This window comes from Sebastes umbrosus, chromosome 1, assembly GCF_015220745.1.
Source record: "Sebastes umbrosus isolate fSebUmb1 chromosome 1, fSebUmb1.pri, whole genome shotgun sequence".
Lineage (NCBI taxonomy): Eukaryota > Metazoa > Chordata > Actinopteri > Perciformes > Sebastidae > Sebastes > Sebastes umbrosus.
In genome coordinates, this window is record NC_051269.1 from 28,573,392 (window position 1) to 28,597,353 (window position 23,962).

The following is a 23,962-nucleotide window of genomic DNA, read 5'->3' on the forward strand; positions in this document are numbered from 1 at the left end:
TAGCTAAAAAATGTGATTGCACAATACGACAAATGTTGTGGTGATAGAGTAGTATTGGTTGCGATTTATTCGTTTATACTCCTGGGAGTGTAAATATAGAGAGATGTTGCAACTCTGGGATAACAGCATTTCATATTGAGTCATACAGCCAGTAAAAAACAGAGAGAAAATGTCTCCCTGTCAAGGCTGCTGACGAGAAGCAGATGGATCCTGATTATTGCCTCAGGAGATTAACTGAAACTGTTTACACTCACGTGTATTTACTTGTTGTTGTATTAGTGGGCACAGACGGTTAACCAGCAGGAGAGCCGAGCTACAGATCTGCCATTACATAAGTGTTCCCGCTGGTGACATGAATGTTGTGGCGCTGTAAAAGAACAGATTGCGTTCACACACACACTCCTCCTCTTTCACATACATAGAGTCAAAGCGATTTTCCACGGGAAAAAAAATACTTTATTAATACACTTATATAATGTATACCAACATTTATAGACAAAATATGTACATCAAACATCTTTCATGTAGGTCCCAAAATATAAAATCTCAAGTACCTCTTTCTATAGAAAACTAGTCTTCTGGTAAAACGTTTACATTCAACTTCTCTCCTCCTCGCTCCTGTGACTCCAGTATTCATACGTAGTACAGAGAATAAACATCTGAGATTTATCAGCTTTTCACAAGTAAAAGGCAACGGCAAGAACAAACACCAGGTTTGACTTGAGCAGAAACAGATGTTGAGTATGCAGACCAGGTCCAGCACAGTGCTACAGTATGTACACAGTTTCTGAGTGCACAACGTATACAATTGTCCGCACGGTATAAAAAATAGAAATGTACAAGAAGTCTATGAACAATAATTACAGAAAAATCCATCTGAACTGTCTGTTTTGTCAATGAAAAACAAGACTTCTCATTCATTGTGGTCGTGTGGCGGCCCGTTCCTTCATCCATGCATCGGGTGTACCCTTACTCCCGTCTGTACACACATGAGGAAACCCTTGTATCTTATGGAGCCAGTCATCATAATGTCTAAGGGCATTCTCAGTGATGATAACGCTGACCTAAAGGACGTAGGCAACAAACTTTGGGTGAAAAATTACTGCTAACATTTGGTGCAACACTTTTTCTAAAGTACAAAGATGGCGTGTCTCTATTGCAACGGCTACAAGTGAGATGCATCAGTGTCATCGTACTTTAACAGCAGCATCTAAAACTTTCTTTACATTCAACCACGTGTGTATGTGTGTGTGTGTGTGTGCAGGGCAGGTCCAGTTTTATATGATACATTTGCACTGAGTAATACCACTGAGCATTTAACATTCAACCAGAGCTTTGCGTCCTCCGAGCGTGGACGGACGTCGCTCTCTTTCCTCCTCCATCTCCTCTTGAACATTTCTACAAGTCCTCTAGTTTGCTGTTTGGGCCTCCAGGCTGAGGAGCAGAGGACGGGAATGAGGATGGATTATGGAAAGGCTCAGTCATGTTTTCATTCCTACTAACTGTCTCTTGGGTACTAGAACATCTGTCATCTCTCAGTCTTTGGTTTCCTGGTTGATGGGTGGTACCTGCTTTAGTGCCTGGAGGAGGGCAGGGGAGTCCATGGGGGTCTGAGATTGAGATATGGTCGGGGCTGGAGAGCCTCCTCTGGGAGACATCACTAGCTGAGGTCTTTCGTTGGACATGGCGGGTGCAGAGCCCCCCATGCCAGGGTAGAGCATGGGCACGGCTCCGGGGTACCAGCACTTCTCCAGCATCGGCAGGTAGGCTGCAGCGGAGGGTGGAATGAGGTAGAAAGGCATGCAGAGGGGATGTGGAGCAGTTGGATGGTTGGGGGATACGCTCATGTAACTGCCGTAACCGCTAGAGGACGATGATGCTGATGATGATGATGATTCTCCGCCTGAGAGCAGCTCATCCTCCGACGACTCCACCCGGGGTCGCTTGTGTCGCCGCTCCTCATCCTCCCGCTTGATGCCGGAGCTTTGTCTCTCGTCGAGCGCTCGCTTCAGGTGGCTCTCCTGACCGTAGTAACCTGGACGTCCCTGTTGCGCCCCAGATTCAGCCTTCTCCAGCTCTCCCCCATAGCCGCTGTCTGTATCCGTGTCGCTGCCGCTCTGCTCGCTGCTCGTCGGAGCGTACGCCCTCTGGATGACGGGCACACAGTTCCTCCTGTAGCCCTCGCTGGGTTTTGGCGCTATGCTGGCGGGCATCTCCTTGTGAGGTTGGTGCTGGTGGTGGTAGGAGGGGATCTCCTCAGGTGGAGGGCTGAGAGGAGTGCGGGGTCTAACCGGACTTTGCAGCACCTCTGCGGCTACCTTGTGGAGGTGATTGATGACATGGGACGGCGTGAAGTCTTCGTCGGTCTCGTGATTGCCGAGATACTGGAGCATCTCCTTGGCACACATGTGGAAGCCAGAGCGGAACATCTCCTCCGACTTCTCCTGGCTGACAGTGGGCTGCTCTGTAAAAGACAACAAAGAAACCACACAGTCAAGAAAATGCAGCTGTTTGAATTTGAATTCTATTTGAAGTCACTTATTTGCCTGCAGTTCTGCAAAAACCCTACCCCATTGTGCATTCTATTTGCATTCTGTCCCGACAAAACCATCCTGGCTGCTCACGTGCATATTTGTGTATGTGTGTGAGTGATCCGCAGCTTACCAATTTGCATGCCGTTCTGCAGAGCGAGGATCTTCTGTTGCTGCTGCTCCAGAAGAGAGGTGAGGGCTTTCACGTGCTTGAGCGTCAGCTCTAAAACCACAGCCTTCTCCAGATGGCCCAGAGTCTGTAGGAAACACACACAGTCAGCACATCAGCACCTCTTATATAACACACAGAGAGAGAGAGAGACTACGCTTTACTGCTCATGCACACATGATCCTGGCTGTCCCATCATCAACACACTATGGCAGCTACCATAGAGGCAAATAGAACTATTCAACATGTTATGGGAGCATATATATTTTATAAATAATATGCAATTACTGTTGTGTACTGGATTGATTTTTTAAATCCCCAGTTTAAACAATGACAGAAGACAAATCCTCTTGAGTGTGAGCTCTCATTCACCGACTGCTGACGCACACAGCAACAGACTAGAGGATGTAATACCACTGAACAGCCACTCGATGGTGCATGCCACTCTCAACACAGTGTGACTCCCCATACATACATACATCATCCCTCTCCAAGCCACAGCATGAACTCACCGTGAGTTTCAGGTGCTCTGGTAATAAATCTTTCAACTGAGCGATGCACTCGTTTATCCGATCGCGCCTTTTCTTCTCAATGAGTCTGTGAGGCAGCTTGTAGGTTTCCTGCAAGAAGAATAAACATTGTTGGTTAAAACCAGCTATTATTATAGCTCTTTAGGATCAGATAGGGAGGACTCCAGGAGTTATGTCATCAGAAATTAGGTCTAACATTTATGGCACTACAGGCAGCTTAATTCCTCCTTGTAGTTCACACCCTTTAATTAAAACAGGTAATTATAACAGAACAAGTTGGCAATAAGCAAAATAATAACGGACCTTGCTCTCCTCTCCTCCTCTCTTCATTCCTCGCCTGGGTTTATAAACATACATGGGGAAATCCATCCTGAAAAGCAAAAAGAGACAACAGACAGGTGTGAGCAGATGTTTTTTGGTTGAATATTATTATAAGATATAGAATTAATAATAATAAATCAAGTGCGTTTGAGGACATGAAAGACATTTTCCACTAACACAATAATAAAAAAAAACAACAACAAACACTGGTACAGCTCAGATTAAAAAAAAAAAATCATATAGGAGGTCATAGGAAATAGTTCATAGTGCAGGGAAGTCACAGGATATATGAATTCATGTTCAAGAGACTTCCTTGTGAGATAATGGAAGAGAGATCATGTCCAATATAATTCAGATAGGTAATGCCAAATATTGTGGAACTGATCTACTTTTGGCATGTAGAATATTTGTGAGATATTTCCAAAGGGACCATCTCAAATATCACTTTTCTCCAGCCTTGAACAGAGGGTTTCTTATCACTGATCCACTGTAGTAATGTATTTTTTTCTAGCAGCAAATGTAAGAATGTTATATAACCTTTTGTTGGCTGCAGTAATTTATATTTGTACTTGAGATTCCTAAAAACAAAGACATTGGATTCCTAACCTAATTATTAGGCTACTTGTATAGAATATAGAAATAGCCAATTAACATTTTTTTTTAAACTACTTAAAATGTGTTTGTGTCTCATCACAGCTCTGTATGTAGCGTTGAACAGAAAGACATTTTTCTAAGCTTACCCTTGCACGTCCGAGAGATCAGCCTGGTGTTTGGACAGATGAGGTGGAGGTTGCGCGCTGGGGATTCGCTCCATTCTTCTTTTTTACTCCAATTACGCAGCAAAGTCAGAGGTATGCAGTCACACAAATAAATATGGAGATGGAGAAAAAAAAAAGTTGCACTAAATAAAATGCTTCCAAATAGTGGTGAAGATTTCTATTATTTTCTCATTAAGTCGCACTGATGTAAAAGATGGTTTTCAAGTGATCAAGTCCACGCTGCAGAAAAGCAAGGCGACCGTGTTTGGTGGCGCGTTTGAGAAAGTGTGGGAGGACAGAGCGACGAGTTAAATAAACCCTCTGACTCTCCGCTCCGCCTGACCTACCTCTCTGTCACATGAGGCTCCTCACGTGTTTCACGGCGCTGTATCCTCGCAGGAGGGACGGCCCACTTTCTGCCGAGAAAGGAGCCTCAGTGGGCGGATTGGAGGCGCGCGTCAGAGCGGAGGGGCGGCGCGTGGCCACGTCTCGTGTACCACCATGCTGAAGTTGTATTGAAACAAGGCTGCGCGCGCCACGGCACGGCGATGGGAACGTGCTGGCTGGCACAGGACCAGAGAGCAGGTCAACAGGCCTGGAGGCACGAGAGGTAGAGGGTGTATACTGTGCCTACTGCCAATGAAAATATATACAATAATAACACTGTTAAAATACTATAGCATACTATACTATGAATATATCCTGCAGGATTATTATTATTATACAAAATCAAGAGCAATGAAGCCACATTTAACTGTTTTATGATGCATCTAGGTTTGTTTTTATATACACAAAATGTCATTAATTATGTGTAGGACAAATAGCCTATTTATGTTCCTTTCAAGTCAAATAGCCTATTTACTATAGCATACTATACTATTAATATAGCCTGCAGGATTATTATTATTATTATCCAACAGTGCAACATTTAACTGTTTTATGATGCATCTAGGTTTGTTTTTATATACACAAAATGTCATTAATTATGTAGGACAAATAGCCTATTTACTATAGCATACCATACTATTAATATATCCTGCAGGATTATTATTATTATACAACAGTGCTACAAAATCAAGAGCAATGAAGCCATATTTAACTGTTTTATGATGCATCTAGGTTTGTTTTTATATACACAAAATGTCATTAATTATTTATAGGACAAATAGCCTATTTACTATAGAATACTAAACTATTAATATATCCTGCAGGATTATTATAATTATCATACAACAGTGCTACATTTAACTGTTTTATGAGGATCTAGGTTTGTTTTTATACACAAAATGTCATTAATTATGTAGGACAAATAGCCTATTTACTATAGCATACCATACTATTAATATATCCTGCAGGATTATTATTATTATTATACAACAGTGCTACAAAATCAAGAGCAATGAAGCCATATTTAACTGTTTTATGATGCATCTAGGTTTGTTTTTATATACACAAAATGTCATTAATTATTTATAGGACAAATAGCCTATTTACTATAGAATACTAAACTATTAATATATCCTGCAGGATTATTATAATTATTATACAACAGTGCTACATTTAACTGTTTTATGATACATCTAGGTTTGATTTATATATATTTATACACAAAATATAATTAATTATGTAGGACAAATAGCCTATTTACTATAGCATACTATACTATTAATATATCCTGTAGGATTATTATTATTATTATTATACAACTCTGCTAAAAAATCAAGAGCAATGAAGCCACATTTAACTTTTTTATGATGCATCTAGGTTTGTTTTTATATACACAAAATATCATTAATTATGTAGGACAAATCACCTATTTATGTTCCTTTCAAGTTATTCACATAATACTATGAATAGCCTAATATTTTTATCACAATAGTCAACATTCAGCAGTGTATTCTGTCGACCCAGGTCTGCAGCAGGCAGGTGGTCGATAAACAGTGCGGTCACCACGTGCACCGGTGCGTGGCTGAGTGTGTGGAGTGGGTTTGTTGTCATGAGGCGGTGCAGGCTGTCACGTTGATCTCCTCATGGCACTGGGAGCCTGCTGAGTGAGCGGGGCACATCCAGCTCATCCAGCACACGGCAGCTGCACCTGTCTGCTGCAGGCGACAGTAAAGCTCAGGTCACTCCAGTACTAGCAGGCCGTCAGCCTGTTTTTCAATGCTGATTCTAATCAAGTCATTTTGGGTTTGTTTTGCAAATGAAAAGGTGTATTAAGAGGGGACATTTGCATTGAAATGATCATGATTGTTTCCCTTTACTGGAAAATATCTCTAATAACCACAAAGTACATGTTCAAATATATATATGTCTAAATTTCAAAAATAAATGCATGAAGGCCTTTTACCCTCTGAGACCCACAATAGAGCTCTTTTTTGTCTTTTTTAGGGGGGTACAGGGAGTCTTTAGGGGCAGATAGCAGGTCAACAGTAGATGTTACATAGAAGTGGTGTACATCATCTGAAACAGGAAGTTTTTTTAACAGTCCCATTAAAATCCATAATTTTGTTCCCCTGCTAGTTAACGTCAATGTGGATTGAAGCTAGAATGACTGACGTTTTGTGAAGCTGTAAACATCTATCACAGTAAGAACTATGATGAGATTGGAGAAAAGCTCTTGCCTGGAAATCACATTTAGCAAAGTCCCTGCAGTAACTTCTGAATCATATGAAGTCATGTTTATGGTATTTTTGGGACCCTTTATTGTAAGATAGGAACACAAAATCCAGTCTGGCAAGCCAGATGAGACTCAGGAGGCTACACAAACTTCCCTGACACATAGGAGAGCTTGGCAGCATTTTGGATATGTGTTTTTAATCACAATTCCGTTTGACGTACTATTTAAATCATTCCGACAACTCACACAAAATTCACTAGAGATCAATGTTGTATTTGAAGGCTGATTTTGTAGTTTTGTAGTAGCTCGTTCATCTTGATCCATCTATCTTATCTGACATTTAAGTAAGGAAAGTAGCAGCTGTCACACTTGTTTTCACAACCTCAGAGACATCAGCCTCGAGACTTTGACTCATGATTGATTCATGACATAACATTTTCATAAACAGATTTTTCAGTTTCAGAAACATAGTTTCTTTCGCAGCAACAAGTTGTTACCTGTATGTAAATTTCTTGAACGTAACCGCCTGAGGATGCAAAATGAATTTCAGTGTAAACTGACAAAGTTGTATCGTAAGTGAGGGACTTAAATCAACAAGTACAACCAAAGGTCTGTTAAAAAATTCCTTGAGTGTAGTGAATTAAATAGAAACTGGGGGTGGGCAGGACTCAGTAATTACCAAATGACCATAACAACGGTCACAGTGATGCAGCTGTATTTAAATAAAAAAAAATGGAAAGCCCCTTGAAGACAGCCTGGGCAAATGTAACACAATTAAAGACTGAATTTGATTTTAAAACTCCTGATAATGGCACCTTTGTTTTAGTTCACTTGTAGATCTTTTAACATTCTCGGAGAATATTGCGGAAAACACCTTTTGCCCTTTATTGTTTTCAGCATAAACCAAAAAAAGGTGTTTATTCTGTTTGACAAAAAGTTTTTCATAATGCAAAGATGTTTGCTGATAACAGTAGTGGAATATAACAAAGTACATTTACTCAAGTACTTTACTTAACTACAATTATGAGGTATTTGTGCTTTACTTGAGTATTTACATTTTATATTAATTTATACTTTTACTCCACTCCATTTTGAAAGCAAACATTGTACTTTTGACTCCATTACATTTATTTGACAACCTTAGTAACTAGTTACTTTGCATATTTAGATTATTAATAGAAAATCCAAAAAAAATAAAGGTTAAGCAGTACATAAAGTACTCAAAGTTAGCCACAGATTTAAAAGCTGCAACACTAAAGTGATGAGCACCTGCATCACTAATTATAATTCAATAATATAATGTATTTTATGCCAAAAAAGGGCAATTCTGTATAATGAGTACTTTTAATTTTGATACTTTAAAGGTACTGTATGCAACTTTCAGAAAATCCTTGTTATTAATGACACCTGTGGCCGGTTAAGTGAACTGCAGTCAGCATCCTGACATCTCTCCACATCGTCCATTAATTCCTCTTAATGGACCCCTCGTTGGGCATTATCCCTTACATAATGTTCTGTAATGTTCCTATATTTTATTTGGACCACTGGTTCCATGATACTAACTAACTTGTAGTTTGTAAATGACTTTATCAGCTAATGAAGTCCTTCACATAGAAATCAGTCCAGTTATAGGCAATAGAGAAAGTCGAGGAAGGTCTTTTAAGTTTTTAAGTTATGTTACAATCCATTTACACATTGGCAATATAAAGTGATTAATACATGTAAAATGTTACTTATAGTACCTTTAAGTATATTTTGATGCCAATACTTTTTACACTTTTACTTAAGACTTTTTAAAAATACTTTGTTACAAGTAAAAGTCCTGCACTCACTGTAGTATTGCTACTTTTACTCAAGTAAAAGGTCTTAATACTTCTTCCACCATTGGCTGATAAAATATATAATTGGACACACGTCTGAGCTGTTAAAAATATTGTCAGTGGACTTATGTATGTGATAAATAAGCCCACTGAAAAATGGCAAGATGTTTGAATGGTTGTCCAAAGTGTTACAATAAGCCATTTAAAAAAAACCATTTCAGGTAGTAAAATTCTCTTTAGGTGCAAAGTGTGTTATAAATTATATTTATAATATAGAGCCAATCTTTAGAAAATAAAAAAGGCGATTTAAAAATACCATATATGCTCCATCTGTGCTGTGATAAAATCCAAAAAGGTAAAATTAAAGTTAAAAATGTGCAACCCCTTTATGTACTCAACATGCCAACATATTTCCTCACGCAACGTGGTTAGAAGATAAGGGCACTTCCTCATTTGTAGAAGACAACAGATAACAGAGTTCATCTGTCGGCAATTCCCAAATGTACTTCTCTGACTGAGAGGCTCTTCATTCATCAGGCACCACTCAAGTTATCAACTAATAAGCAGCCAGACGGATAATAAAACGCCAACATCCTCATAATTACCTTTAGTCTCGCATATGTTCTGGTCTTTGCCTCCACTTCCATACTGACGCAGATACCGTTTAACACTCGCCGACAGATTATTTTACACACTTGTTTATTTAAATAGACTCCAAGAATGGAATGTACAATTCAGACACAAACCATCTGTTAGTAGAAAAGTTCAGTTTGGTCAAGCAGCACTCCAAATCACTTCCATTATTCATCTTCTGTTTATCCCTCACATACGCTCAAACACTCATTCATTCTCTAGTGGGTCTTTTACAAAGTGACGTAACAATCGTTTGTGTGCTACAGAAAATATCAGTGCTTTCGGACTAAATGAATGAAAGGAAGATTACATAATTCAGTGCTAATTTAACTAAAGTTTTTCCCAAAATCATACAAGTTCTGGTTCTACATTATGCTTCCAATGTGACTCCATATTGCCACTATGATTAAGCACAACATGGAACCAGCTTCAGAGGGAAGCAGTCACATGATTTCCTCCTTCTCCACAGTAGGTCCATATGGTTTGTTATCCAGAATAATAGTTGTATTATTTCTCTAAACAAATTTCAATGTCCCTTCAAACATCTTTTTTTAATCTAAAGTGTCCTGGAACAAGTACAACCTTCATTTGAGATTGCAAAAAATGTGAGAGTGATAATGAATAAGGGTTGCATGCAACTGTGATTAGGGGCCTAATCACAGTTGCATGCATTTATAATGCTGTTATAAAGCTGTATAGGTTTTATAACAGCATTAAGAGACATTGTAGAAGTCTTGTTTATAGGTTTTTCCATATTTCAAATATAAAATTACCAGTTCCCAAAAATAGTTAATTCTTATTTAAACATTGCATATCAATAAGTTTTCCTATTGCTGTCAGAACAAAAAAGCTAAATGTGTTCATACAAACCTTCAAATCCACATGTGACCTGAGTTTGCTGGTGCAACACTGAGGATTAAAACCTCAATACTAGGCCACTTGAGAGGAATACCCCCCTCAGGAACAATGGCTGAACTTTGGCATGCTGTCAGTGTGGTACAACGCAGAAGGCATTCTGGGTAGTAAAGCTGAAGTCAGAGTTTTCATCTCCTAAACCTACAGGACTCGCTTCTCAGGTCCCGAGGCACTTGGTGCACACTCCACCCGCACATCCACAACCACGCTGCAGACCGCGAGTAACATACTCCGATAGCCTTCACTTCACACAGACACTCAGAAGCACGCATGTTGTAGAAACACTTATTGTAGGAGTTTCTGGTGAAGTATACAGTCAGACATCGACCTAAATACATAATGGAGACGCACATGATTTGGCATTCTCCTGTCTAGCATGTGGTGCACTGACAGGAGTGCTCAGGCACTGGTGAAATTGGCCCCCAAGGGCACTCAGGCAGGCTGCTGGGGGTTGATGTTCATGTGAGGGGGATGACCAAGGAGACCAATTCGTTGCTTCTGCTTCCTCTGCTCGGTCATCTGCACAGGGAAACAACAAGAGTAGTTTAAAGAAGACTGCAAGCTAGTGAACAGGGATGAAAACAATGCAGGATTTTAAATTCACAAATACTGAAGTTTAAAAATGACAAGTTGTGGTTTTATGGGGGTTAATTTATGAGTTTTAGGAGTGCTGGTAGGCGTGTTTTGTTACCCTTGGACAGAGCACGCTAGCTGTTTCCCCCCGTTTCCAGTCTTTATGCTAAGCTAAGCTAACTGGCTTCCTGTTTACTGCACAGACAAAAGTGTATTTCCCAAAGTGTCAAACTATTCCTTTAAGACACAGAGTCAATAGTGCGTTCTCTAACAATTAAATATTTAATTTCACTTTTATTAACCTTTTCAAAGGACAGCTTTAATTGTATAATGTGACAAAGTACGGTGCATTTTTTAACTTGTGCATGAACAAACCCATTCAACGAAGAGAAATAACAGCAAAAAGAAACTAATAAACTAAACTCACGACTAAACTATTAACAATTCCATTATGGTGATTGCACAACTGTAATAAGATAAGATATTCCTTTATTAGTCCCGGGTGGGAAATTTGCGGTCCAATCCAATCCCCAATAACTTTTCTCATGTTATTGTTCATTTAAATGTGGGTGGCCTTGAGTGATTACAGTGCTAGGTTGTCAATAACTTCCCACTGGCTGATAATAACAGCCTCAGAAAAGCTGTTCGGTTCAAATGGAGTTGAAAGAAATATAAATCATGGGTGTGTATGATTTACTGTCATACCTGCTCCTTGAGCTCCGTCAGCTGTCCAGACAGGTTGGCAACCAGCCTCATGGTCGACTCCAGCTTCTCCTGCAGGTTCCTGATCTCATTTTGCTCCCCCTCTGCATCGCTGCTCACCAGTGACATGGCGCGCATCCGCGGGAACCAGTCCAGGTTGTGCTCCTGTGGTTCGACCGAGCAAAGTCAGTCAGCCGCTGACTTTTCTACATTTGCTAGGAGTTAATAAAGCTATATTCTGCTAAGAAAATATTGGCAATTTTTTAAAAGGGAAAGTGCTACTGTTTGGCAATCAAGTGCTTAAATCGGAACTCCAAATGCCACCGGTCTGCGGTCTGTTTTTCGAAGGAACATGCTTGCATGACCACAGACTGAGCACATATTGTGAGTGAATTGACCAATGATTCCTTATCATGCTTTGATCAGTTCCAGGATTAGACTGCAACTCGTGGACCAGTTTGTTCGGTCTTCCTGTTTTTCTGCACCAGTCTGCGTGTGTCATTAAATGTGCATGACCGGCATGTCTGTCAGTTGAGATTAGGAAAGAGGAACACATTACTGTACTCAGGTGTGTGAGACGGGCCTGTACATGTTTACAAGTCTGTCTCAGTAGCAAAACCTGATGAAATCTACTTGATAAGAGTTACTGTACCAAAAATGTGACGCCCTATTTCATTCCAGATCGCTGCACTAGACTATAACTCTAACAGCATGGTCTAAGGGCTGATTGTAACCCATTTTAAGAAGTAAAGTAGGCCTGTGCTGGGATGAGGATGTGTGTTTTATGGGTGTGTCTGTGCTTTACCTTGATCATCTCGGCCACGTAGCTCTCAGGGCCGGTGTATTCGGTGGAGTCTTTAACTTTTACCAGCACAATAAAGAACAGGTAGTGCCACATGTTGTGCTCCTCTTTGAAGTGTTCCTCAAAGGTCACCGTCTTGTTGTCAAACTTGTCTCGCTCCAGGCCTGTAGAGGGGCAATAACACACATTATTTATGGTACAGAGTTACATCATGTTTAAGGAAAAAACAGAAGCTAGCCTCTATTCTGCCAGTTTCTGTTTGCAAGAGAGACAGGAGAACATATTACATATAAATTATCCCTTTAATATCAGCTGGAAAAATGACACTCAGTATCGCTCAATACTGGGTTAATAAATGTATCAAAAATATAATGCTATAAACATTTAAGATTGTGCATAACATCCACAATAATGACTCTTTAAGAATATAAAAAACATTCCAACAAAATGGATTAAGAAAATAGACAAGCAGAAGAGACAGTATTGGTAATAAATAGCAGAATACAGAAGTTTCAATGCAACTATAAATCAGGGTTCATTAAAAAAACAAGTACATCCGCTCTAAATTATAGGCTAAAGCTCCGGAAAATGAAGCATCACCCATGACAGGCTGTCAGATAAGGGGAGCTCATGAGATGAAACGGCACATTATTTGTTTTGCAGTGCATTGCAGACAAGAGAACACCAGGGACGTATTTGTTTTGGAGATTTCTTTAGTTGGATTTGACAAGCAAATGATATGCTAAATATCTGCTATAGTTCAGAACCCAAAGAGCAGAGTTTGCTCTGAAGACAAAAATGCAATTCCATGGAAAAATAAATGGAAAGAATAGTACAATATTATTAACCCCCTGAGACCCACAATATACCAGTTTTTGTCTTTTTTTAGGGAGGTACAGGGAGTCTTTAGGGGGAGATAGCAGGTCAACAGTAGATGTCACATAGAAGTGGTGTACATCATCTGAAAGCTGGGAACCTGAAGATTAATTTGATATGCAGCTCAGCACTGTGTGTCAAGTTGTTTTTGTCATAAATCTGTAATAAACATTAATTAATGAATTAATGAATTAATTGGAAAAAAAAGTAAAAGAGTATAAGGGCTTAGAACATTATGATGAAGTATATAATGGTCATTCCCATGCTTTATTATTAGTTGTTTATTATTAGTAGTTATTATAAGTTGTTGCTGCAATTTTTGGGTTGATACCATTTGTTACAGTTTTAGTGCTGAATCTAACCTTTTTTTAACCACTTGAGAATTGATAAAAATTATCAATAATCCCTCCAAAATACCACATTAAGACACCAAGACCTTGAGAAACACCACAGAAAACCAAAAACTTTTGACAGTTGGAGATTTCTGCAAGAATTGCATTTTTCGGTGATTGGATGACGAGCACTTCTGTTTCGATGACTGCTCACAAACCCCCTTATTGTCAATCTACCTAGGAAAGCCATCCATCCTCTGAATGCCCTAGGTCTTTAGTTTGTGGGCATGTCTGTAAAGGGGAGACTTGTGGGTACCCATAGAACCCATTTTCATTCACATATCTTGAGGTCAGAGGTCAAGGGACCCCTTTGAAAATGGCCATGCCAGTTTTTCCTCACCAAAATTTAGCCTAAATGTGGAGTGTTATTTAATCTCTTTCCCGAAATGCTATATGACATGTTTGTTACTAATAGATTCCTTAGGTTTTCTAGTTTCATATGATATAAATACTTCAGTCTAGCTCTACATCTGCTACAGTCTCTGAAAGACAGTAAAGTCGGTCTGGATTGCTGGTCTCAGGGGGTGAAAGTCTAGTTGTGTAAAACTGACTACAATCAATTTGATTCACACATATCATGTTTCAGTTCCAACGAAATCAGTCACCTCGTCATGTGGATTGCGACAACTCCAGAGTCTTGCAACACAAATGCGTTTCTGCCTTTACTAAAAACTTTCTCTCTTTTACAACATTGATTCGTCTTCTTTAAACAGAAGTAAAACTCACTGGTTGTTTTGTCCTTAAAAAGTGCTTAAAACACATGACTGTACTGTATATAAACTATAAAGGGAGCTTCCAGCTGTGCAGTAATGATAGTGGTGTAAACGAGGGATAGAGTACAGCTAGGGATAAAACCTCGGGGGGCTGTCGTTATATTTAGACCCCTGTTATAGGACACCAAAAGAATAAAAACTGAACCAACTGGTGTTGGGAGCAATTCTCATTAATGTTAAATGCAGGATGTTCAGCAATCCGTAACATTAGTTATTAATTTGTAATGACATGACAGAATAAAATCAACCTGTTAACAAGCTCCTCTTTTCCTTTTTCTGTACAAGATGGAGAGTGAGGTTGTGAGGTTGATTCCTTGAACATAAAAACCTGCACAGGAAGTTCATGACGTAAATCAATCATTGGCTAAAGACCAGAAAGGCCTAAAAAAAAACAATGCAAGATTGAGAGGAAGATCGATGGCTTATAAAACCGAGCTGGAGGATGGAGAGCCACTTAAGCCTGCCGAGGTCGGCTCCTAATCTCTGCATCTCCTGTTCCCTTGTGGTTCTTGTGGAAACCATAGAGACGGCAGCTCCCCCTGTGGCCTGGCCTTCTTTAACATGAGTGAGTCAGAGGAGCTGATGGCTGGCTGGGTGACATAATACTGTTCTCCTTCCATATGCTTACCACTTGTCCTGACTCCCTGACCCAACATACGCACGCACACACATGCTCACATACGGCATGTCCTGCTGGGATTACACACATGTACCGCACATGGTCACACACACTCAGCAGCGTGTACTGTTTTTAGGCACTCGCACATATAATGTGCATATAAGGAAATGCAGATGCAGCTACGCGGAGGGTCAGAGTATGGGTAATAAATGAAAATGCGAAAAACATATGGTGTGAAAAATTAAGTTTGTGTGAGTGGGTGGGAGAAAACGTCTGCGTGTGACACAGACATGAATTATGGAGGCGAGCAGAGCAGTGGCAGGAAGCTCTCATGACTCAGCCTTCTTTGGAACGACAGCTAAGTGAAAAAGGGGGGAGGAGGAGGAGAGGATGGGGGACTGAAACAATCTACATGCACCTTAACAGACCAGAAACCACAAGAAATCAGACGCTCTGAGAGGGGAATTTGGGAATTTCACTAGGTGACATGATTGTGGAAGAGTACTAATGACGCACAGTCTTTGAAACAGACAGAGCCTTTCCAACAACACAGCAGGCTAGCAGGATGCCCTAATGATTAGAGAAGTCATCCGGGTGCTGGAAAGTTAGACGTCTGATTCCCATAACAATATCATCAGGAAAATATTTCAGCACAGATTGCTGAATGCTTGGCAGAAAGAGAGAGAGAGAGCTGTGCCACATATGATAAAAGCTAGACGTGACACATAACCAGTAAATATATGTATGTGTGAGGCAGGGTCTGATATTAACTTTATTTCGCTGCTTGCCACTGTGGCAGGCAAGTATTTTTTTGTCTACCACTCAGAATTTGTTTCCCAAGATTACATTCGAACACATCATGATAATGATATAATTTACTTTTGCCCAATACTCATTTTACTGAATAGAGCTTGAATGCATCACAATGGAACTCAATGGAACCTCAGTTAGCTATGTTATTTTGCCAAGCAGGACTGTGCTGCCCACAGCACAACTAGCTCTCGTCCTGTCGATTTCAACACAGATTTGTTGTTCACGATGTAGCACTATCAGTGTAAAAATAGGATGCGTCCCCTCAGGTTTATTACGCTGTGGAGCGTTTTTTCTTTCTCTCTCTGCAGAGGCTCCGGTCCCAAACAAACTGAAACATGATTCAGCGTGCGTATGACGTTACGTCATTGTGCATGCATAACTGTCGGAAAGCATCGACATGAGCAATCGATAGTCACGGAGGCATGAGATGCATAGTAATTGGACAACTAGTAACTGGTTTGGGGAACCGATTCTTGTTTCCCTGGTAAACGGCCTGACGATTTTTATTTTTTTATTTATTTTTTTTAATAATAATTTACCCGCATTTGGTGGGGGACAGGAGCTAATTTCAGACCATTGTCTAAGGTAACGTGCGATGTCGTCAACTTTAGTCTCACCGCAGATGAAGCAGGTCGTCTTCAGGACTTCTTCTTTCTTCTGTTTTTCACTCCTTAGGTCAGCGAAGGTGTCGATGATGACACCAAAGATGAGGTTGAGGACAATGATGATGACCATGAAGAAGAACAGCAGGTCGTATATCACTCTGGCTGCAAACAGGGGCTCCTGGGAAAGGAACAGGAAACAACAGTTACTTCTGTACAGGAAGCGCTCAGAGGTAGCGACTAGAAAATAACAGATCATAGTAATTATTAGGGCTGTCAATCGATTAAAATATTTAATCGCAATTAATCGCACATTTTTTTATCTGTTCAAAATGTTCCTTAAAGAGAGATTTGTCAAGTATTTAATACTCTTATCAACATGGGAGTGGGCTAATATGCTTGCTTTAGGCATATATATATATATATACATATATATATATATATATACACAGTATATATACAGTATATATACAGCATTTATTATTGGAAATCAATCAACAACACAAAACAATGACAAATATTGTCCAGAAACCCTCACAGGTACTACATTTAGCATAAAAAATATGCTCCAATCATAACATGGCAAACTCAAGCCCAACAGGCAACAACAGCTGTCAGTGTGTCAGTGTGCTGACTTGACTATGACTTGCCCCAAAACTGCATGTGATTATCATAAAGTGGGCATGTCTGTAAAGGGGAGACTCGCGGGTACCCTTAGAACCCATTTTCATTCACATATCTAGAGGTCAGAGGTCAAGGGACCTCTTTAATAATGGTCATGGCAGTTTTTCCTCGTCAAAATTTAGCATAAGTTTGGAGCGTTATTTAACCTCTTTCGCGACAAGATAGTATAACATGGTTAAAATAACAACAAGAACAATGGATTCCTTAGGATCTCTAGTTTCTAGTTATTATTGTAGTTATTTCTAGTTATGATACCAGTATCTTTCAAAACTGAGCCCGCTACAACCTTAAAATCGCACGTTGCGTTAATGCGTTAAAGAAATTAGTGGCATTAAACCAAATTTGCCTTAATGCGTTATTATTGTGATTGTGATTGTTCTGTCTGTCTAGATAGGTTTACAGTTTAAAAAGGCCTTATAAGGAGAAATGTTCATTTAACATCATAGAGCTACAATGGACTTCAACGCCTCCATACTGTGCTGTAGGTTTCACGCACTCATGTTCCATTTTTAGTTAATCCTCTTTATAGTAATGGTCACCAGCCTATGCAGTTACACACAACGCATATTTAGGACAAGCTTGTTTTGAAGCCACAATGTTCTGAGCCACTTTGCCACCCATGTGATTATACGACTATATACATGTCGAAGACTTTTTGGCCTAGTTGGATTGTGCTGTGCATACGTAGGCAGATCACATCCTCTTTTGACATCATTAGCGGTTGAGCCTGAATTCGTTGGAAATCTATCTTGAGGTTTTAATTCTCACACAAGGCGGAGGCAGTGCAGCTCTAAGGAAACATTGTGAAACCTCCATTGCATGTTTAAAAACAAGTTCAGCACACGGTGGGCTTGCAGCCAGCTCACATGACCCTTGTTGCAGCTGCGGGTGTTACACCCTCTCAGCCCATACACACACACACACACAGTATTGGGAGGGGGGCCTAATCAGAGTTGCATGTACCTCTTTGGAAGGCTTGCGGAGAACATCCCCTACACCCCCTCCACTCCTCAAGCCGTGACTCAGCACAGTGACGATACACATAAGTAGAGAGTCGCACGTCCGCTCCATGTCGCTGTCCTCCTCACTGTCATTCCTTAAATCTGAGGAAGTAGAAAGAAAAGCTTTAATCTGCTCAGTCAGAGGCTGTAAAAAGTACAATTTATTTCTCTTTAGCAGGGGTGTAATTGTTTACAGACCATCGTAAACAATACTGCGGCACCAGAGAACGTCATTTACACTGTAATGCTTTATAAAATGGTATAACCCGATAATCAGGACCACTAGGACCTATATTTTTTAGTTTATGTAACATCAAAAGCATCAAACTGTGGCTCGTAACAAGTATTAAAGTAACTCATGTGACCCAAAGAGATTATGCAGGGACCTTTTACATGTAAAATAAAATGTATATCCTGACATACTATATAAAGTACCACTTCAGAAACTGATCATATTGTTTAAGGAAAAGAAAAAGTGAGATACGATACAATATACTGCAATTTATTTTCATCATAAGGTGTAGAATAATTGTTCTGTATCATCATCATATATGAAGAGATTGAGGTAGTATGGTTGTAACACTAATGTCACTTTTATTCAGATATTATGAGGATTTAATGGATTGCATATAAGACACACTAATTTGATGTTCAATTAAAACATCATAAGCATCTCAAGCCACATTCATGATGCATTGAGTACATGGTGGCATTTAATGTGATTATATTGTGCTAACAATACACACTATTTACTCAAATGCTTTATGCTGAATTCACACCAGAGCAGTGGAGAAGTGCGTCCTGCGGTGAGATGTCATGCAATGTCTATGAAAAGCTGCGGCGGCTGCTACTTCCGAGCTCAGCGAGCTGCTGTTTCTGTGGCCAGCAAAAGTTAAACTTTTAGCGGTGAAGTGCGGCCAGGGACGACCCGCAGCCAATAAGTAAAAAGATCCTGTGACTCCTGTTTCATGTTGACCTATGTTACAAAGAATTTCTTCCCGCCTGAAACACAGGAACACACCTCCCGGCCTCAGAAAAATGTAGGCGAGCCGCACTTCGCCGCTGCCTAGTGTGAATTTGGCGTTATGATAAGAAACAATCCAAGCAGAGTATTAACTTGTTAGGAAATATTTTCTCTGATTATAAATATCTATAAGTAATGTATGATAGAGTAGGATTTGATAGCCTTTTAGTCACAGTGTAAATAAGGTATCAGCTGCTATTTAGATATCCTTGGTTTAGTTACAGAACTTGATATCTGTTGGAACCTTGTTTACATGTTTCGGTTCACAGCGTGAAGGCGGTGAGTCAAAGCAAAAAGTGTTTTTGTTTAGATGGAATGTGACAACAGCGTTAGGTGAACTTGAGGTAGACAGAAAAACAAACATATCTGAAAGATTGATCAAATTTGATAAAGTTTGTAGGTCACTTTAGAATGATCTCCGACCCAGTGGACAGGATAGAACAGATCATGATCCTCCTAACTGTGTTTATTATTGGCCAAATTATTTTATAGTTTTTATATCTGGGCTGATGGCTGAGGGAATGAAACTGATGCGGTTCAGTTTCTACTGAATTAATTGAGTCACATGTTGATGTCACATGAGGGCCGGTGAGGTCACATGGGAATTGTTAAGGTCAGATGGCAGTTGATGGAGTCACATGAATGAAAGTGTGAATTAGTGCGTAACTGCGGAACACAAGATTATTTCAAGTAGGCTCTACAATAAATGATTGCCAGTTCTCCACTTCTTCAGGGCGCTTTCACAAGTCATCGTCCGTTAAGCTAGTCCAATTCTGAGTCAAATTGATACTTTTGATTCGTTTTTAATATTTAGTCTGGTTTAGTTCCACAGTGTACAAATTAAAGCAAATAAAAAAAATGAAGTTGCTGAGGGGCGTGTACGAAGGAGCGAAACTGATCCTTTTCATCTCTAGAGCCACTTTTATGCAGGGAATCGCAGACTTTGATATATTAATGTCAAACTTTTTTCACTTTGACTCGGCACTGATCTACTGTGCACACGAATCCCTTCTCCTCCAGTTTACTTCTCTTATCAAAGACTTTATAAATGCCACAATTTTTTGGACTATATTTAACATATTCTTTATGTTCTCTTAGGCCCAAATGTCAAGCAAACAGAAGTTCAGGTCAGTCCTCTCCCACACATGTTAACCTGTGTCCACCTCAACAAATGCCCGCACAGGCCGTCTGCGCTTTGGTTCGCTTGGAAACGGTCCGAGACCATCTCTCGCAAGCGGTCTTGGACCAGTTGTTTTGGTCTGTACCAGAGCACGATTACTGTGTTCACAACCGCCCAAACCATAAACAACATATACATGAACCCCTTCCCCTTTTCAAATAAACAATCAACTAGTCTAGAAAGTTTGATCCAAAGCTTTTTTAAAACCTTAAAACTAAAATGAACCACATTATAAACAGAGCTTGTTGTTACCACTTAGATTTTGATTCATGACAAGAAATTCAAACAAGAACACAGAACATTCAGATGTTATTTATAGATTTTAATGATGGAAATATTTAGATTAAGTTACATTTCTCAAGCTAAACACATAGAAAACCCAGTGTTGCAGTATACATTACCTTCCTGTGGGGCTTCTGTGGTGCAGTTCTCATCAGTCCCTCCCTGACACATTCCTGCAGACAGAAACTCACTGGCTAGACTGGCTCCATTTTCTAGAAAGCAGGGAGGGACAGTGCATACTTTTATCTTGTCTTTTCAAAATAAAAAAAACTATAATCTGTAATCTTTAAGGCTGTTTGTAAAGATTATAAATGACAGGAGTCTGTCCTCACTCAGAGTCGTGTTGGGGATGCGATCCACCTCCAGGATGAAGTCGTCTTTGAAGAAAATGTAGCCAACAATGGAGAACAGGTAGACCAGGATGAGTGCCAGCACAGCGGTGAGCACGATGGAGCGGCCATTACGAGTCACACTCTTGATTACATTCAGCAAGGTCTCTTCTCTGTACACCAGGTCGAACAGCTACACAGGCAAAGCACACATTATGAAACAAAAGGCTAAACATGTGGCAATAGATTCACTGTCAAGTCTCTCAGAAGGCAAAATCAGAAATAGTAACCATGTAGTGCATTAAGTTAGGTCACATACTGCCATCTTCTACATACAGTGAGACCAGTATTTGTTACAAGGAGTACGTGAGGTTACACAAGAATGCACAGGTGGCAAGAAACAAGTGTGTTGGATTAGATTTAGTTGCATCTTGTGGCTTTTATACTTTTTTCTCTTGAGTTCAACTTCAGTTTCCTCTGTGACATGAATTGCACAAGTTTTTTGCATCATGTTATTCAAGAAATATGGAAATATGTTGCGCTGCATCTGCGGAGGAGCTGTTTGGGCCTGTGTGAATGGAAAACATTTCCAAATACTGGCATATTCAGTCGGACACGTTATAAAGTAGACCTGAGGCACTTAACAACCCAACAACAAGAAAAAAATAACAACAGAAACACCATTACAGCACCAAATAGGGCAAATTCTTGTTTGCAAGTGGGCTATGTCCTTGAATGCACCATGATGGAACGCTAAGGCTACATTCAGAAAGAGAAGTAATATGGTTTTACTCAAAACCTGCTGCTCTTCACCCCTTCTGAGTTGGTTTGTGTATGTGGGTAAAAACATGCATTCTCAGTACGTGTGTATTCACAGAGTGTGTGTGTTTCTCTTACCAGCAAACTGTAGAAAAAGACGTGGACAAACACCCCCAGAGAGCAGATGATGAGGTAAAGGAGGTGGTAGAGGAACTCAAAGTCCAGCACCATGGCTTTGTAGCCCCGCGTGAAGGTCCCTCGGTTCCCCACGAAACTTATTAGGAAGATGATTTTATTGCACACCTGGAAGATAAATAAAAGTCGACTTCACTTGCATAATAGTAATTACAATAAAGGATCATAAACCATTAATCATTTCAATATTGAAAAGTCAACATGGCCTTGGCTGAGGGCTCTGGGGCAGACACGGAAAACGTCGTAACATGACGGGTGTGGTCCTAAATGAAGCTAAATGAGGACACATTGAGTATGTTTGCATGCACATAAGTAACCTGGTTATTGTTGGATTTCTTAAAACGTCATGTAAATGAGACACGAGGGAAAAAGGGGATTAACAGTAACCCGGTTATCACAGCTTTTGTAGATACATGCTGGAGAAACCTGACTTCTGGGTCACGTATACGCTTAACCGGGTTTTTTGCAAGAGTACATGTGCATGATAAAGACTTGGGGAAGGGAGAGTATCACCGTGACAGCAGCGGGGAGGGACGAAAAGAAAGGTCATCAGCAGTGCCTTCTAATAATGAAGTCTGACTAAGACTTAAACTGACACTGCGAAGAAAAACTACAACACTTGGTTAAAAAATGTCAAAAACACAATCAGGGAGACATTTGACTACTGACCAGCTGCATGTAAACTAGACTTTAGAGTAGCCAGGTTACGGCAGTCCATGGAAACGTGTACTCTGATCTCCTGCATTAACCTGATCTCTCTCAATAACCCGGTTTCTTGTGTACATGTAAACGTAGCGACTGAGGGGAGAGATGATAGAGTTGTGTGCAAGACTTTATTTTGTGTGTGTGTGTGTATGTGTTTAAGAGCACATCTAGGAAGTCTGTAGCGGGTGCAGGGGTGGTGGTGTCACACTCTAGGGTCCAGTGACGCACTTCACACCCCCATAGCGCAGCCAGGCGCTGCCAAGGACAACTGTAGGGCCAGGGGGCGACACCACAGGCAGACGGGGCACCGGCCTGCCAAGTGGGCACGAGTGAGAGTGAGAGTTGAAATCAGAACTGGAACTAGTGTGGTGGGGGTTTCACAGTATGTGAAAGTACATAGAGCGGTTCGTGTGCATGGGAAAATAGAAATGATATGTTTTTTGCATTTCTCTGGGGAAAATGACCAACAGACCACACAAACACACACTCACACACACTCTCACACACAGAGGGGCAAGAAACGTTTAAAAGGGTTTCCCCAAAACAAAGGAAAAACATGTTACTTGCCTGTAGTGGCCATGCAGATAGTTTTGACTTCATTTGTCCAGATTTTGAGATATTCTATTATTTTTGCCTCTACCCAAATACAATGGAAGTAAATAAATCTATTTAGAGGTGCTCACTCACTGTCAGCAGTTTTCATAGGGACTAGCTCCTCTGTAGGAAATTGTTCCAATAAAAACTGTCCATAACTTAGTTTCTGGAGCATCCAGGTACATTGTTTCTGGAAAAACACAAGGGCTGCAACTAACAATCATTTTCATTTTTGATTAATCTGCAGATTATTTTCTCGAAGAGAAAAATTTCTCAAACTGATTAATCAATTATCAAAATTGTTGGCGATTAATTTTTTTTTTTTTTAAAGATTATTTTTGGGGCTTTTTTATGCTTTTATTGGTAGTGAGAGAGACAGTCATGTAAGGGGAAGAGAGAGAGGATGACATGCAGCAAAGCGCCACAGGTCGGATTCGAACCCACCCTCGTTAGTTGACAACTAATCGATTAATTGTTGCAGCTCTAAAAAAAAACACTTTAGATGCTTTGAACAACACAAACAAAAATTTCGGGCTGCAACATACAATTCTTATCATTGTCAATTAATTAATTGATTTTCTCAATTATTTGTTGCGTCCATGAAATGTCAAAAAATAGGAAGAACAGGCTCATCACAATTTCTCACAGCCAACTGTGACATCTTCAAGTTGCTTGCACCAACAATCCAAAAAATATTGACAATGATATAACAAAATAGAAACGCACCAAATCCTCACACTTCAAAATTTGACATTATCGC

The 23,962-nt window shown here is 40.1% G+C and overlaps 2 protein-coding genes across 8 annotated transcripts in view; both read right to left on the reverse strand.

Annotated features, from left to right (window-relative positions):
* Positions 1-433: 433 nt before the first annotated feature.
* On the reverse strand, positions 434-4,649 carry LOC119495787 (class E basic helix-loop-helix protein 40-like). Its single transcript, XM_037782579.1, has 5 exons — positions 4,292-4,649; positions 3,534-3,600; positions 3,213-3,320; positions 2,665-2,788; positions 434-2,464 (listed from the first exon to the last, which is right to left on the reverse strand). Exons 1-5 carry the CDS (start codon positions 4,363-4,365, stop codon positions 1,536-1,538), a joined length of 1,302 nt encoding a protein of 433 aa, XP_037638507.1. The 5' UTR covers positions 4,366-4,649; the 3' UTR covers positions 434-1,535.
* Positions 4,650-9,431: 4,782 nt separating this feature from the next.
* Positions 9,432-23,962, reverse strand: part of LOC119495758 (inositol 1,4,5-trisphosphate receptor type 1) — an 85,311-nt gene continuing 70,780 nt past the window's right edge. For 6 of the 7 annotated variants that reach the window (XM_037782564.1, XM_037782543.1, XM_037782557.1 and 3 more), the window contains 8 exons: positions 21,847-22,011; positions 20,953-21,142; positions 20,740-20,832; positions 18,097-18,236; positions 16,465-16,630; positions 12,378-12,538; positions 11,576-11,737; positions 9,432-10,816 (listed from right to left, as the gene is read on the reverse strand). In XM_037782564.1, coding sequence (XP_037638492.1) covers positions 10,730-10,816; positions 11,576-11,737; positions 12,378-12,538; positions 16,465-16,630; positions 18,097-18,236; positions 20,740-20,832; positions 20,953-21,142; positions 21,847-22,011 — 1,164 coding nt within the window. In that variant the 3' untranslated portion in view covers positions 9,432-10,729. The remainder of the gene's footprint in view (positions 10,817-11,575; positions 11,738-12,377; positions 12,539-16,464; positions 16,631-18,096; positions 18,237-20,739; positions 20,833-20,952; positions 21,143-21,846; positions 22,012-23,962) is intronic. The other variant, XM_037782526.1, reaches the window with a different exon arrangement.

Excerpts from the sequence above, each read along its gene's own strand:
- LOC119495787 (XM_037782579.1), bottom strand. The coding sequence starts at position 4,365 with ATGGAGCGAATCCCCAGCGCGCAACCTCCACCTCATCTGTCCAAACAC. Across the intron at positions 3,601-4,291 it reads GATCTCTCGGACGTGCAAGG|GATGGATTTCCCCATGTATG; the intron begins GTAAGCTTAGAA and ends TTTGCTTTTCAG. Across the intron at positions 2,465-2,664 it reads GCAGAACGGCATGCAAATTG|AGCAGCCCACTGTCAGCCAG; the intron begins GTAAGCTGCGGA and ends TGTCTTTTACAG.